Source organism: Nyctereutes procyonoides, unplaced genomic scaffold, assembly GCF_905146905.1.
Source record: "Nyctereutes procyonoides isolate TBG_1078 unplaced genomic scaffold, NYPRO_anot_genome, whole genome shotgun sequence".
Taxonomy (NCBI): domain Eukaryota; kingdom Metazoa; phylum Chordata; class Mammalia; order Carnivora; family Canidae; genus Nyctereutes; species Nyctereutes procyonoides.
Window position 1 is genome coordinate 11,921,691 of NW_026575037.1, and position 15,032 is coordinate 11,936,722.

General features: G+C 45.7%; 1 protein-coding gene across 2 annotated transcripts in view; it reads right to left on the reverse strand.

The window, feature by feature from the left end:
- Positions 1-4,385: 4,385 nt before the first annotated feature.
- The window catches only part of CACNA1E (calcium voltage-gated channel subunit alpha1 E), a 385,492-nt gene continuing 374,845 nt past the window's right edge, over positions 4,386-15,032 (reverse strand). For both annotated transcript variants that reach the window (XM_055319282.1, XM_055319281.1), the window contains 2 exons: positions 14,442-14,632; positions 4,386-12,920 (listed from right to left, as the gene is read on the reverse strand). In XM_055319282.1, coding sequence (XP_055175257.1) covers positions 12,360-12,920; positions 14,442-14,632 — 752 coding nt within the window. In that variant the 3' untranslated portion in view covers positions 4,386-12,359. The remainder of the gene's footprint in view (positions 12,921-14,441; positions 14,633-15,032) is intronic.

Consider the following 15,032-nt stretch of genomic DNA (forward strand, 5'->3'; position numbering starts at 1 on the left):
TGGTGACCTGGGAAACCCTGGGAATTACTGACTCTTTCTGAGTCTCAGCAAACTATCTCATGATGATAAACTTACAACTTAGTTGTAAGGATTAAAGGAAATAATATTCATTCAATGCTTCTTCACAAGAAGCGCTAGATAAATGATTGGGGTTTTTTATTATTATTTAAATTCAATTTACCAACATATAACACCCAGTGCTCATCTCATCAAGTGCCCTCCTTAGTGCCTGTCATCCTGTTACACCTCCCCCCACCCACCTCCCCTTCTGCAACCCTTTCTCAGAGTTAGGAGTCTCTCATGGTTTGTCTTCCTCTCTAATTTTTCCCCACTCAGTTTCCCCTCCCCTTATGGTCCCTTGCACTATTTCTTATATTCCACATATGAGTGAAAACATATGATAATTATCTTTCTCCAATTGACTTATTTCACTCAGCGTAATACCCTCCAGTCTGTGTAATTTCTAATCCTAAATACAACTACACACAGTTGGTCTTGTTATCCTAATTCTACATTTGAAAAAACCAAGGGTTAGAAGGTAAGTAATATGGTTGAGCCTGGGGTCACACTATTCAGTGCACAGCTGGAATTTGGATCCAGGTCTGCCTAAATCTTTATGTCAGCACATTTACCAAGCTGTATTTGAGACAACTTTTCCCCCTCTCATCCCCTCTCCCAGCCATCCAAACTATATTCCCATTCAAGTCCAACCCTCTGATCTGGAGGCAGAGGAAAACAGTGTTTTTCACATGCCTGGGGACTGGGCCCGGATTCCACTCTGTATTTTCAGGCCTGAGAGTTTGATCTGCTGCATCTCTTCCTTTGAATTCCTTTGGTGCAAGTTGCTTTGCTTGTGCCTGGTCTTTCCCTGATATTTCCTGGGACTGTTTCAGAGGTTATAAAAAGACTCTGAGGTAGGGCTGGGGGATGTGAAGACCCAGATTTCTTTTACTTCTTGCAAGGGAGAGGGTGCACAGTGTCTGTTAATTCTAGACACATGAGCCAAGGGCCTCCTGCAGTGTTTCTCTTATTTTCTTTTCTTGTTTTGTAGAAGGTTGTTCTAGGGTTGCTGGGGCCACGTCAAGAGCCTTCTGTGGCTGGCCACATTCACAGGAGAGCTCCTTGACCTCTGGAAAACACATATTAGGGTTTTTTTCTAAGTCTTAAGTCCCTTACATATGAAATAGATTAGGACAGATGCTGAGGCCCTTTCCTGCTCTAAAATTCTGGGCTCTGTGGTTCCTGCATGTTATAGAATCATAGAATCATTTAAATGTCAGCAGATGCAGACTATAGTTATTGTGTTTATGAGCACATGTGGTCTTGCATGTAAGCAGAGGCCAGAGATCTGGAAGCAATGCTCTGAAGCATGGGAGTTCCCATCCTGGACAGATTTGTAGTGGTTGGGTTTAGTCTTATGTTTCTCTGCCTTTGTGGTATCCTGACCATTCCCCCAGGAATCACCTGCACAGCATTGTATAATTTATTTATGTCCAGAGCTCATGCCTTATGAACTAATGGTTCTTTACTGACCACCTAGGAATGTTTTTTTAAAAGGATAGATTTTATTTTTTTTCCTTTTATTATTATTTTTTTTTTGCTTTACTGTAGATGTAACCTCAGGATGTTTATTTTCTATAATTGAGTATTTTTTGTTTTCCAAGTAATGAGGTCTTCAGAGAAGTATACTATTCTTTACAGATTAAGAGTTTTGACTTTTTTAAAAAGAGATTACTTGAAAATCTTTTAAGATTTTTAAGATCTCTATGTCCAAATGGGGCTTGAACTCATGATCCTGAAATCAAGCGTTGCATGCTCCACCAACTGAGCCAGCAGGAGGCCCTAATTTTTTTATCCTTTTAATAGAGTCATAATCGGGGCACCAGGGTGGCTTAGTGGTTGAGCATCTGCCTTTGGCTCAGGTCGTGATCCTGGGATCAAGTCCCGCATCAGGCTCCCCACAGGGATCCCTATGCCTATGTCTCTGCCTCTTTCTCTGTGTCTCTCATAAATAAATAAATAGAATCTTCAAAAAAAAAGTCATAATAAGGCTATTGACACTGAATATATGATTCTCTCATGTGTGCTGTTAATTTGTGAGTTGCTTGATATTTCAAATTATCTTGAATATTGCTGTTTATATGTGTACAGTATTTTAATGTTGCCATTAACTTTATTGCTACTTTTACAATTAGTATCTCCCACTAATGTTTCCCTCATTTTGCTATTAAATGAATATGGAAATTAGAAGTGAAGAATAAGCAAATTAGGGCTTGTTTCTGAGACAAGAGTGGAGGCATTATTTAAAAATAGATACATAATAATGATCTGGTTGCTTTTTAAAGCTAATTTATTCCCTTTTCCTTACAAAACCGTTTGAGGATCAAATTGTCCTCTGTCTTTCACTAGCAGAAGGGGAACACACTTACCTGGCACACTCTTCTGGTTGGATTGTATCTCTAGGTAGGGTTCAGTTCCCTGGGTTTGGGAATGTATTCTTAAGTGACAGCATTGATGGCTACAATGATTGTACCAGACTTTTATCAAATGCCTCATGGGGCAGACACTAGCTGTTCTCTTCATGTGCAAAAGCTCATTCACTCTGTACAGTAATCCTACAAGGACATTGCTACATTTGTTCCCATTGCAAAGATAAGAAAGTGACTTTAAGATTAAGTGGCTTGCTCAAGGACACACAGCTAATGAGTGGTGGTACACAGATTTGAATTCAGTTGGATCTGGCCACAAAACTTGCATTTATAGCCTCTATTCTCTTCCTGCTCTTTGTTTTCTCATGTTTGTGGTGTTCTAGAACTATGTGAACTTGTGACTAGTCCCAACTTTCTGTGTTTAAGTGTCTAACAAACTGAAATCTTGGTCTCTGGTTTGAAAATTTTCTAGCTTATTTGCAAAAGAACATGGTATACTAGTAAAGACAAGTTTTGTAATGTCCTAGAGGCAAAATTTAGGTTAAGGGACATGTGCTAGGGAAACCAATAGATGCTCAGAAGCATAACACAGAATCACCAGAGAGAAGTTTAGAGTAGTGCCTATATATATATATATATATATATATATATATATATATATATATATATATCTTAGTACCATTAGCCTGGGGAATACTATGGACCTAAGGTCCAGATTAGAAAGAAACCAAAATAACTCCTCAAGCAATGTAAGAAATTTCTTACAAAGCAACCTTTGCCTAAAGCAACTAGTCATCACATAGAAATGTGCAATTAGGTAAAGATTGTTCTTCAAATTCTGTCTTTCCAACTTCAGTGGTGATGGAAGCCATGGAGAAGAAATTATGACTGGAAAATAAACTCAGAGTTGGCCAAGATATTAGAGATTACAATCTAGCCTCTAAGAGCTCTATTTGGCCATTTACCGTGTTTTTGGATGGTTTAAAGTAAGGGTTTTCCCTTACTTAAAAAAAATGTATCTTAGGGCTTGAGAAGCCATTTTTGATAGAACTGCAGAAATAGAGGATTCATTCTAGAAGCTAGTTTCCATTAAATTAACTGAAGAATTATTCAGATTAAAACAATAAACTCAACACTAGGATTAGAAGATGGTGTTTCCCCAGGGAGTCTCAAAGGGACCACTGGATCTGAGGACTGCTGCTTCCTTTTCATTAAGTAATCCATTATGATTAAATAAAGAGTAATACAGGCAGAGGGAAAGAATAGACAGTGTCTCCTCAAAGTCTTGGGGTGTCTTCTCCTCCTTGACCCTGGCAGCTAAGTTAGTGTCCTCTTTCAAACCCTAGTCATGAAGCTCTGTGTTCCATAGATTCCTTCTACTTTTAAACTCCTTACCTACAGATAGAATTTCTCTGGTCATAAAGTAACTTTTGTTCTGGGATGCCTGTGGCTCAGTTGGTTAAGGGTCTGCCTGTGGTTCAGGTCATGATCCTGGAGTCCTGGGTTGGAGCCCTGCAGCAGGCTCCCTGCTCAGCAGGGGGGGGGTGGGGCTTCTCTCTCTCCCTCTACCCCTCCCCCAACTTAGTCTCTCTGTCTTGCTCTCAAATAAATAAATAAAATCTTGAAAAAATAAATAGAAAAGGAAACAACTTGTTCAGGGAAGCAATTTGTCTGAAGCCTATTTTTTGTTTCCTCCAAGATAATACTTTTAACGAAAGGAAATCTTTCAGGGACAGGGTGTCCTTGAAACTTTGAGAAACTCTGGAATTCCTCCTAACTAGCTGAGCTGAGCAGATGTCAACCAACTGCACTGCCGAACCTGCTGCCCACTTACCCCGAGAGTTCTGGCAAGGCTTCACTACCGAGACTTCCCTTTATAGGGACCGAAGAAACAGAGTGAGGGGAATCAGGCCGATTAATTCTTTACAACAAGGTTTTATTTATTCTTTTCTTTGACCCCCCCAAAAACATTAAAGTTGTTCATCTTTCTTTTATTTTTAATAATTTTCCTTTTGGATCCAAACGAGCATTTATATTACAGGATATCCACCTGGTCAACATGCAGTGCTGAACTCTGGCTTTAGGAAAGATGCACCGATACTCTGGGCGGGCCAGCACTGGCTGCCATTTAAACACCGTTCCTGAAGGGGTGTCAGGCTGGCACACCACAGTGGATGCTGCCCATAAGGAAGTATCTCAAGCGTCTTGACTCATGTGAATTTTGTAATGCAGGTGGCAGCGTTTTAACAGCCTAAGGCAGAGCACCCAATTTCCCTCTTGATCCCATCGTACGGGCTCCTTCTCTAAAAGCAAATCAAGGTGGGAACGGCCTGACCTTGGGTCCTAAAGGACAGAGGGCATGGCCTGAGCCACCCATTGGTCTACTTTTTTGCAGCGATATCCTGTGAGGCTAGTACCGGTGCACCCTTCGTAGTGTGAAAGCTCTTTCTGATAAAACGCATCTGTCCCACTCACCACCCCTCTCCCCTCCTGTGGCACTTGTACCACTAGGAAGGTCAGTGAAATCTCTCTGCTGTTGGCACTACTCTATTGAAGAGTTGCTAAAGTCACAGAGATTGTCTTTGGGCTGCTTTAAAGCAAGAACCTCCCTTCTCCATCTCCCAGGTCTGGAAAAGTTGTTCAGGGCTCTACTAATTCTCTGAGGCCTTCAAACCCACTACCTTTGGTGAGTTTAGCAGAAACAACTGCTCTGAATCCAGTATCATGCTAACAAATATTCCAGTGATCTAATATAAGTGACTCTCTCAGGTCACACACCTTCTGTTCCTGGGACTAGCTGATGTTTTCCACCTCAACCTTGTCTTTGTTCTATAGTTTGTCTTTCTAGCCTCTGCCCACATTGCCCCAGCTACACAAATGCCAAGCATACTTGGTGCATTAGATTTTTCTCCTCCGTTTGTTTTTCTGGATGAGTTCCAAATTTTGGACTCAATTTGAGTGGAGCTGGACTGTTCTCTAATATCACCAAGAGGGAGGTTCCTCTGCAATTGCAGCACTTAGGGTGGCTTTGTATAAATTTTGGCTTGTTCACAAAACACCAGGATAGAAAAACACTGATTGAAGTTTGGCCTGCAGGCTAAGTATATATCCCCATTGGTAGCCATTAAAATTCAATGCCTATGTTTTTACTAAATTTGCTGGGATCTGCTTAATGTGATATAATTCCATATCAAATGTAGCTAAGACCAGAACTACTGTATACTTTAATTGGCAGTTAGTTTACATTGTTTAGCCCTCATTTCATATTACCTTTAGTTTTTTTTAATTGATTAATGGCACTTTGAAATTTTGGATTGTGTTTTTCCCGCTCATCCCTTATACGGATTTCTAATAGACTTGCTTTGAGCAGTGGGTTCCTGTGTGGTACAGGTTATCACCATAAGAAATCAGAGTACTGGAAAGAAAAATAAGTCACCAAATAAGGTCAAATTTGGATTTGGCAGCTTTGATTTAGTACCCTTTCAGTTTTGGGGCCCACCTGTGAGTGAACTGAGGAGGAAGTGGTAGTACTTAGTAGAGTCTTCAGGTCTGGTTCCAGAATCTAGAGAGCAATCCCTTATCTCTGACAAATTGGCAGAACAAAAGAAGAGGTCTTCATGAGGATCCTAAGCATTAGAGAATGGTTATTTGACCTAAGACTGGCTGGAGTATCCACAGAAAGAAGATCATGAAAACTCAACTCCTTTCCTGCATTAAAAAAAAAAAAAAAGTCTTGGGTTTTTTTGTTTTGTTTTGTTTTTGTTTTTGTTTTAATTAGAGAGCTAAAAAGGGGAGGAAGTGAAAATGGGAACAATAGATGGTGAAATTAAAGCAAATCTGGGATTCTGGTTCCATTAAACATGAAGTTTCTTCCAAAAAATGGAATGCTTATAGCAATGCCAAGAATTTCATAGGTCCTTAGTGGTATATAAGGAGAGAAGATTTTTCTAAGTTGATTTGTGGAGACTAAGTACTTTATATAATGCGATATTAATTTACTTACAAACACTTGACACACCTATGAATTAGCCAAGCATTAGTATTTCAATTTCCTAATGAGGGAAATAAAGCACGCAGATGCAATACCTTGCTGAAGGCACAAGTACAGAAGGCTGGGCTAGAATTATTTTTGACTCCCAATAATTTTCAGTTACCAGATTACCACACTCTTAAAAATTTTATCTTCTCAGGATATAAACTTTTTGTTTATTGGTTAAAGACATCCTGAAAAAAAAATCTATATCCATTCTATTATTTACTTGGCTTTCACTGAAGTTCTCAAGCTGTTTTACATCAGGTTGTATTTTAAGTCCCTGGAAACAAGAGACAGAGGCTGACTTAGAAGGAGAAGACAAAAGAAAGTAAACAAACCAAAAAAACCTACACCAAACCAAAAAACAAAACCAAAAACCACCAGAGAGAGAAGATGGAACTGGTACTATATGACCTCAGATTTTTGGCTCAAATATATTGTTTGATAGAAATTAATTAGAAGGTGATTCAGAAACACTGCACACATTTATCCTTCATTGCTATTCTAGGGTTGGTCTGTTACAAAAAAAAAAAAATCCAAACAAAAAGATCCCAAAGAAAAATAAACATAGATCCCCTTACCATTTTTTTAAAGTTGGATCTGCTCAACTCTTTCGCACCCCCCAGAAATAAGAATTCAAACTTCAATAATGTATTTACATAGTAGCATGGCTTATTATAAAATCTTTTTGCATTTATAAGGTCAAGATGCTAGTGGCCCCTTCCACCCCACCCCCTTTTTAGCATGAGGGAAGGGATCAGAAGAAGACTACAAAAATAGAAGGGCAGTTTGGAGGTACCCTAGCCTTCCATATGCCTCTGCTAGGAGTCTCATTCAGATTGGCTTGAGTTTTGTTAAAGGAAGCTTTCCAGGCCCTTTGGATAGGTTGGGACAATCTATGAACCTGTTATCTTTGGCTTATCTTTCTCTGGGATGCCTAAGCCTCAGAGGGTCAAAGCAGAAAGGATTTAAGGGAAGAAAAAGACAGCCATCAGAAACCAAAGATGTTTTTTTTCTGCTCCTAGTCTTCTGTCCCCTCCAAGTGATACATCTGCATTCTTCTGGCTGAATGAGTGACAGCACATGATGCCTAACGGATCATGCCAGCAGTCTTTAGCTGAGCCCAGGGTTACGGAGCCAGAGAAGCCAACAGATGGGGCTCTGTTGGGGTAAATGGCTACAGTATACAGGGTGGCTTACCAAAGAAAAAACAAGTCAGAAAGAGCTGCAGATATAGGCAGCACTCATACATGGGATCTCTTCTGATCCTACCATGCCAAGGTTAGGTCCTAAGTCCTGAGTTAATTCTGTTTGGCTTTTGTAAAAATAAGAGTTTCAACATGGAGATCTATTTATTCAAAACTAGACCTGGTTCCTTACGGGGTTCTTGTCTGGAATTAAAACATCACACTCTGGCCACTTTCAGGGGGCCCACTTCTCTTTTTTCTTGCCTTATAAAGTCTTCACCTGAATCTCTTGGACAGTGTTCAGTGCCAGGGAATTCAGGTAGGAAAAATGGACAGGATGCAAGAATCTGCTGAGGAAGGAGCTACCCCAACGCATGGAAGTGCCTCTCCTCACCATGATTCTTTGTGCACACTGGCAGCAGGCCTTTGAGGGTCTCAAACTTAACAGATATGAAACTGATAACGATAGGGTGAAAATTCCCTAACCTTCATGTCTCACAAAATCTCAGCAAAGTAGATGACTATCTGCTCCCTGGCTGCTACACATGCACCTTTTCTTATTCTGATCTCATAATATTTATTATAGCTAGGTTGAGAAATTAAAGCATCTCAACTTATCCTTCCTATTTAGTGGCTCAACCCACTAAATAAATACCCTGTCCAAAAACAAGACATCCAGAGCAGGCTTTAGAAAGAGGATGTAATGAAAAAATGAGAACGTTCTTTAAAAAAACAAAATAATTAAAATTTTGTTCCATTATGCCAGGAGAGACCTAATTTCCCTGAAGTGGGCTTTCATTGAGTATGCAGACATTCCATATCCCCCACTCACCCCAATAGTACCATACCTTATACTGTTTCAGATCACCTTGTGAGTATTATCTGGTGAATTCCCAACTACTTTTATGAGAATGATGCATTCCCCACCAGCAGAGGCAGGCAGGTCAGCAAATAAGCTTGGACTGGGTGGATTTAAAATATCTCAGGAGTTGGGTCAATGAGAACATGCAGCAAAACAAGGGCTGGGAGGGGAGCACAGAAAGCAGGAGACACTGAGGCTCCTCACAAAGGCTGTAGGAGAGATGGAAGCGTGTATGGAAAGAAAACACTGGCTGAATGGTGGGATGTGGGATCGTCTTCTTTGTGGTCCCAGGGTCAAAACAGGGCAGAACCCAGAACATCTGGATTTCAGCTTCGGAAAAACGTTACCTGATTTTAGTACCCCGTAGGGATGCTGAGTGGGGAGAAGTGAAGCCCAGAATAGAAATAGATTCCTCAGCCAGAAGAGTGGACAGACTGCCATTGGGCAGTCATGTTCATGGCTTGTGTTGACATGGGGTGGGGGTGGGGGGATGCTCATCTCTTCACAGTGTAGGCAACTCTATCCTGACCCTGGCTCACAGAGCATCTTGGCCCAGAGCTCTACCCCTATGTCTGAAAGCCTGCTGGCATTCTGCCCTCCTGGGGATCGAAAGAGGGAGACACGTGAGTACCCCACCGGAAGTCTGTCTGGAAGTGAAGAGAGGAGTATCTAAACACAGCCCAGTTAGAATGTCTCTCTACCTTGGTTTGTTTTCCTTTTCCTCTGCCTCTCTTTTCCTCCATCCCTCCCTCTTTGTTTTTAGGGGATGCCAAAGGCTGACATTAGCAAGGGAAACTGGACACAGAGCCAAACGTTCCTCTGAACCTGAGTATCTCAAACTGTTTCCACTTTGCTCGACATTTCTTGAGATGCGGCCATACTTTTTAATCCAAATAGCAGCACACATTTTGAGATCTCAAGGGGCCTCTTTTCAAGGGAGAAAGAGGCAGAATCTGACACGTAGGAAAGGATGTCCTGCTCAGCTATCAGAGGGAAGGTGAGAGGTCACATTTGTGAAGAGATGGGAGGAAGCGGTCAGAAGAAGATCATGATAATGAGTTCCGTGACTTAACAGAAAACTGTCTTTTATTTTCTGGTCTTACTAGAAAGGTAAATGTAGGCTAAGGGATAAGAAACACAATTTCTTGGTCAGGGGAAATTGAATCACAGAGTTCATAAGTTCACTAGTTCTAACAAGACCCCGGCTGGCCGGGGGAAATGCATCTGCAGTGCTTCACACCACTTCATTCACGGCTCAAGTGCTTCTGTGTATGTGAGTGTAAGGAGTTCAGGTGTCCAGGAAGGTTTCCCGGCACAGTAAATTTAGTGTTCATAATGTGGTTTACAGGCAAATCCCATTTCTGGTAATTGCTCTGCCAGGCTAAATTCCTCCTACTGTTGAAATGGCCTAAGATATCACTTCAATTCCTTTTCTCCCAACACAATGCAATAGACTTGCTGACTCAGAATGGTGGTCCTGTGGTAGGCCTGTCCCTAGGGAAAGCTGCATTTCTGAGGTGGAAGAAAGCAATTTTGTGTGCAGAAAGCAGCCCACTGCAGCACTTTGGCATGAAATGACGCTGAGCAGAGGAAACCTTTAGCACAATACCAGGCCCAGCGTCTGAGTCTTATGTAAAGAGCACACCTGTGAGGATCAGGGTGTGACACACTCGCGTTCACATTGCCGGCCACTCCGGAGCGTGCAAGTGCTGAGTGGGAGAGGAAAGTGAGAACAGACACACGGTCTGAGAGGAGGAGGCTTTTGTTCTGACTCAGTGGCCTCCTGCCCTGGGACTACTTTGATTTGGGGGCTGTGGGTCATGAAGCTCCGTCGGTATCTAAAAGAGAAGGCAGGGCCATGAAATGATTCTGCAGCCACATGGTTGTATTTGGCTTTTCAGGGTTGATGCAACTACTCCTTAGTTCTATTTCAACCAAAACAAACAGAAAAAATTCATAAGTAAAAAGAGGCTCCTTCTAAGAAAAATAACAGCCACTAACTTCTCCTACCCAAGAGGTGGAGTCTGTCTTGGCTGGAGGAGGATAAAAAGAGTGTCTAGCCACTGTGACCTCAGGCCGGGGGAGGGTCCTGTGAGGCAAGCTCCACCTGCTCCTGGCTGAGAAGGGAAAGCCCTGCCTGGAATCCTTCTCCAGGAGGTCCTTCTGGCCACTGTGAGACCAGGGAGGAAGTTGAGGGAATGGTACATCTCCACCAGAGACAGAGTGACGTGATTCCCTGGACGGACAATCTATACAAGATGAGCACTGATTAGCCAAGAAAGGCTCTCTTTTCCTCAATGCTTCTGAGTTTAGGGGGTTAAGAATGGCACAGTGGCCTGAGGCTGTCTGCTGTCCAGCTCTTACTCTGGGGAGAGGAAAAGCCCCATCCTAGCTCCAGAAAATATTCAGGGCCATGGGGACCCTCATCTCATTACACTGTGTGATGAGGCCCCATCAGAGCCTACTTGGCTAGGAGGAGCCGCCCAGGTCTCAGCTGAGGTATATTTACCAATTACCTTCAAAGTATCAGGACAAACTGACCCTCACACATCAACTGGCTGTGGAAGGGGCCCTCCTCCCAGGAGGTCCTCAGTAAACTCAGACGGATTCTCTCATGGAAGCTTCTCATTTCAGTCTGCCTGCCTTTCCTCTCTAGAAGCCTCTACTAGGTGATGTATGGCCCACCTTGGGTATGTGTGTGCTACCTTCTCAGGAAGTGGCAGGGAAGACTGAGCCTCTGGCTCGTGGCCACTACCTCCTGGACCACAGTCTAGGTTGACATTCGGCCATATGTGCTGTTCCACATTCTTCTATACTGGTTGGAAAACAGACTTTGCCTCAATTGCACTCTCCACCCCCAACACTTACCCCACCCTCGAGGGATCCCTTTGGACCAGCGTTTGCAGAGCTAAGGCCTGGCAGAGCACTGGGCTCCAGCAGGAAGGCTGGACTGCTGCTCACGCCAGCTTGTGCTCTGGCCAAGGGGGGTGTTAAATGCTTTTAAAATATCACCCTTCCTGGAGCCTTAGGCACCTCGGTGGAGCCTGAGGGACCTCCCTGGCCTATCCTAACACAGCACCTACTGAGTAGGCATCAGGCTTCAAAGAGACAGGACTGTCCCTCCCAGCACCACCCATCCTCTCCAGCTCTTGGAGCCTTTCCCCGTGGTCTGGGCTGCAGGACTATGGCTTTGCTCACCCAGACCAGCCCTTGCTGCTGCCGCCACAGCCCCCCGGCCCCTTGTCCCACTTCAGCTTTTCCCTCCTGGCCTCCGCCCCGTGGCATCCGATGCTCCTGAACTTAGCCTGTGCTTCTTGGGGGGAAGCAAGCCAGAGGGGAATGCATGAGATGCTAGTGTGGTTGCCCTGACGGCAGTGGAGCTGAGGAGCAAGAGCTGGCGAGGGAGGAGACGCCTCTCCCGTGGTCTCCACGACTCCCCAGGTAAGAGCCAGAAAGTCTTGCAGGCTTTTCAGGGCGATGGGCGGAGAGACAGGCCAGCTCCATCCTTCCGCGGCTTACAGAAAGGTGGGAAGGGGCAAGGGGAAGCAGGGCCCCCCTCACCACGTCCCTTCTGCCAGGGGAGTAACCCTGCACGTTCTCGTATTTCCTTTCCCCAGCAAAGAGGCAGAACTATGGCAGTGCCCATCTTGCAAAGGGAAGTGAAGCCATTTGGCGGGTCCCACTGGTTTTCCTGTTGTCCCTTCGTCGCGGTCGTCCGATAATGCACGGTGTCCTTCTGTCTTCCTCCTCCCTCTTCCTCCCCCCCCGGGGCAGCACTGGCTTCCCAATTCGGTCTTGGTTTTCTCCGTGTGAGAGAGAAGAGCATGCATCGGAGGGGGGAGCAGCCTCTAGCACTTGTCGTCTTCTTCCGTGTCACTCAGGAGGTCGCTGACCGCCCCGCACATCACGCCCGGCCCCGGCCCCCCGCGCCGCCGCCGCCGATAGTGCCCGTTGGGCATCTGCCAGCTGTGCCGCAGCGGCGGGGCCGAGCCGATGGTGTTGGAGCGGCCCAGGCTGGTGGCCACGGCGGCTTCGAAGGTGAGCGTCTCCTCCTCGCCACAGTCCGACGCGTGGGAGTCTTCGTGCAGGGCCAGGTAGGGCTCGGAGATGTAGCGCTGCGGGGAGCAGTGCTGGCTCTGCTGCCCGTGCCCGTGGCCGTGCCCGTGCCGGGGGCCCGAGGGCTCCGCCAGGCCGGCCTCCGTGCTCTCCAGCGCCTGTGGGGTCAGCGGGGAGCCCCTCTCGCTTCCGTCGGCCGGCGGGGAGATGCTCCCGGAGTGTCGAATCAGGGAGCTGTAGGAGAGGAGGGGCCGAGGCTTTGGTGGGACGGGTGGCAGCTGCCGGCGACTTCGTCTTGGGGTGCTGGTGTCAGAGATGGAGGGGATGGAGCTCTCGCTCAGGGAGCCCGTGCCCTGTGCGGCGGGACAGACACGGCATGTTAGACGGGGCCCGGCCTGATCCCTGCTCGGGGCCCTGGTGAGCTCCCCTGACCCTTCTCACGGACAGCCCTTAGAGTCCGGGGCAGGGAGGTCAGAGCCGGGGTCCCAGCTGAGGGGCGGGATCCACTGAGGATGGAGGGACTGAGGAGGCCGATGGGTCTCCACCATGGAGACCAGGGCATGTTAACCTCAACTGCAGTTGTAGGCTCTGCAGGTGGTGGCGGTGGGGGCAGGGGGAAGGGGGAGGCTGAGACTCTGCATTTGCAACAGGCTCCCAGGTGCTGCTGGACCATGGAACACATGCTCAGAGGAGCAAGGATCTGGAAGCTCTATCTATGTAACACTGAGAAACTATCACTGAGAAACTATGTAACACTGAGAACACTATCTATGCACTCTGAGAAAGCATTGAAACTTGGGAGAAGGACAATGGCATGAGTGAGGGTGAATAAATGCTGTCCGAGAGTTCTTGGGAAGCAGATCTGCAGGAATGGCAACTCTCTTCCCTCATCTTCACTTTTTGCCTTCATGGGTTTAGTGGCTGGCTGAGGTTAACTCAGCTGCTCCACTCACAGGCTTAGCAGCTTGACCTGTTCACCTAGATCCAAGGGTCCCCAAACCCAGTGCTGGTACACGGACCTTCTGGAAGGTGTTTCTTGAGCTGTGTGTGGCCTCTGAACCACCTGCTCAGAAGCTCCTAGGGAAGGAAGGGTCCTTTCACCCGCAGATTTATGCTTTCCCCTTTCTAGCTGGTCTTATTACTGAAGCAGAACCCTTCAGATCCCAGGAATATATGGTTATGACAGGCTTTCATGATTCTAGTCAATAAAATTTGAAAGCCACTGCTCTAGAAGAAACTTTTCAACTGCCTCTAAAAGTCCACTGTAATTCCCCCCCTCCTCCTCTCCTCTGCTCGCTGCTGGTGAGGGGGGTCTCCCATCTGGGCTCTGACAGCCTTGGGGAGAGGTAGGGCTGGGAGTGAAGAGGAAAACAGGGCGAGAGAATGTTTTCACACAGCTTTGATGGTAATTTCTGCAAGAAAGGAGTCATCTTCTTGGGATTGGCTGGAAGCCAGGTAAACAAGGTTGAACGGATCCAACTTATAAATTCTGTGCTGAGAGATGACTCACCATCATAACTAATACTAGGGATCATGCAACTGGTCACAGAAACTTTTCTGGCCAAAGGTGTTCCTTTCCTCCTAGATCTGGCTGAGACATTTGTGTATTTGTTGTGACTTTGTACCTCTGGGTTCTGAGGACTGAGATGCAATAACTTCTAGATACCATTGTCTTTCTTGGGGGGAACCATCTTGTTTTCCATGAATTCCTATCCTTTCTGAGGACACAAGCATGAAGTAGCTAACGTCTGTGCACAATGGATATAGTTTCCTATGAAATCAAGGATTTCATTAGGTCCACATTTTGCACCTAATGTTAACAGACCACCCCTCCTTGTCTTTCTACAGGGGCTCCACTTCCTCTCCATGCTCACCTGTCTGTTGGGGGTCTGTGACCTGGCCTCACTGGGAGACCTGGACTGTTGGCGCTCTGGGGACTCCCAGTCGGCCTGGGTCCCTCGCTCCTCTGAGTTGCAGCGGGAGACATCAGGAGAGAGAAGATGCTTTCGCTCTTTCGACCGTCCCCGCTCTCTGCCCCCTGAGCGGTGGGTGTCAGACTTGTGGCCTGAGAGAGACGACAAAAGCAACTGATCACCACTCCACCCAGAGCACAAAGAGATGTCATACAGCCTGGGTGGGACTGGGCCTCTGAAGAATCCTCACTTCTCCAGGCATGTCAACAGGTGATCTGAATGGGAGGCAGGAGGGAAAGGGTAGAAAATTCTCCTTTTGTAAAGAGATTAGTGTGCGAGCTGCCACTAGAAAGACACATAGGTCAAAGGATGCAACTGGTTCTCTTCGGTTTTTAGGTATGCTAGACATAAATAAGATAGAATCTTTGTCAACACTACGGCCCAGGAATTATCTATGTCCTAAACATGGGTATATAACCTTTTTTGGGGAAAGATAGCATCAGTAAAGGGATGGAGATCAAAGGGTTTCAGGTCCATTGAGGACTTCTAGTC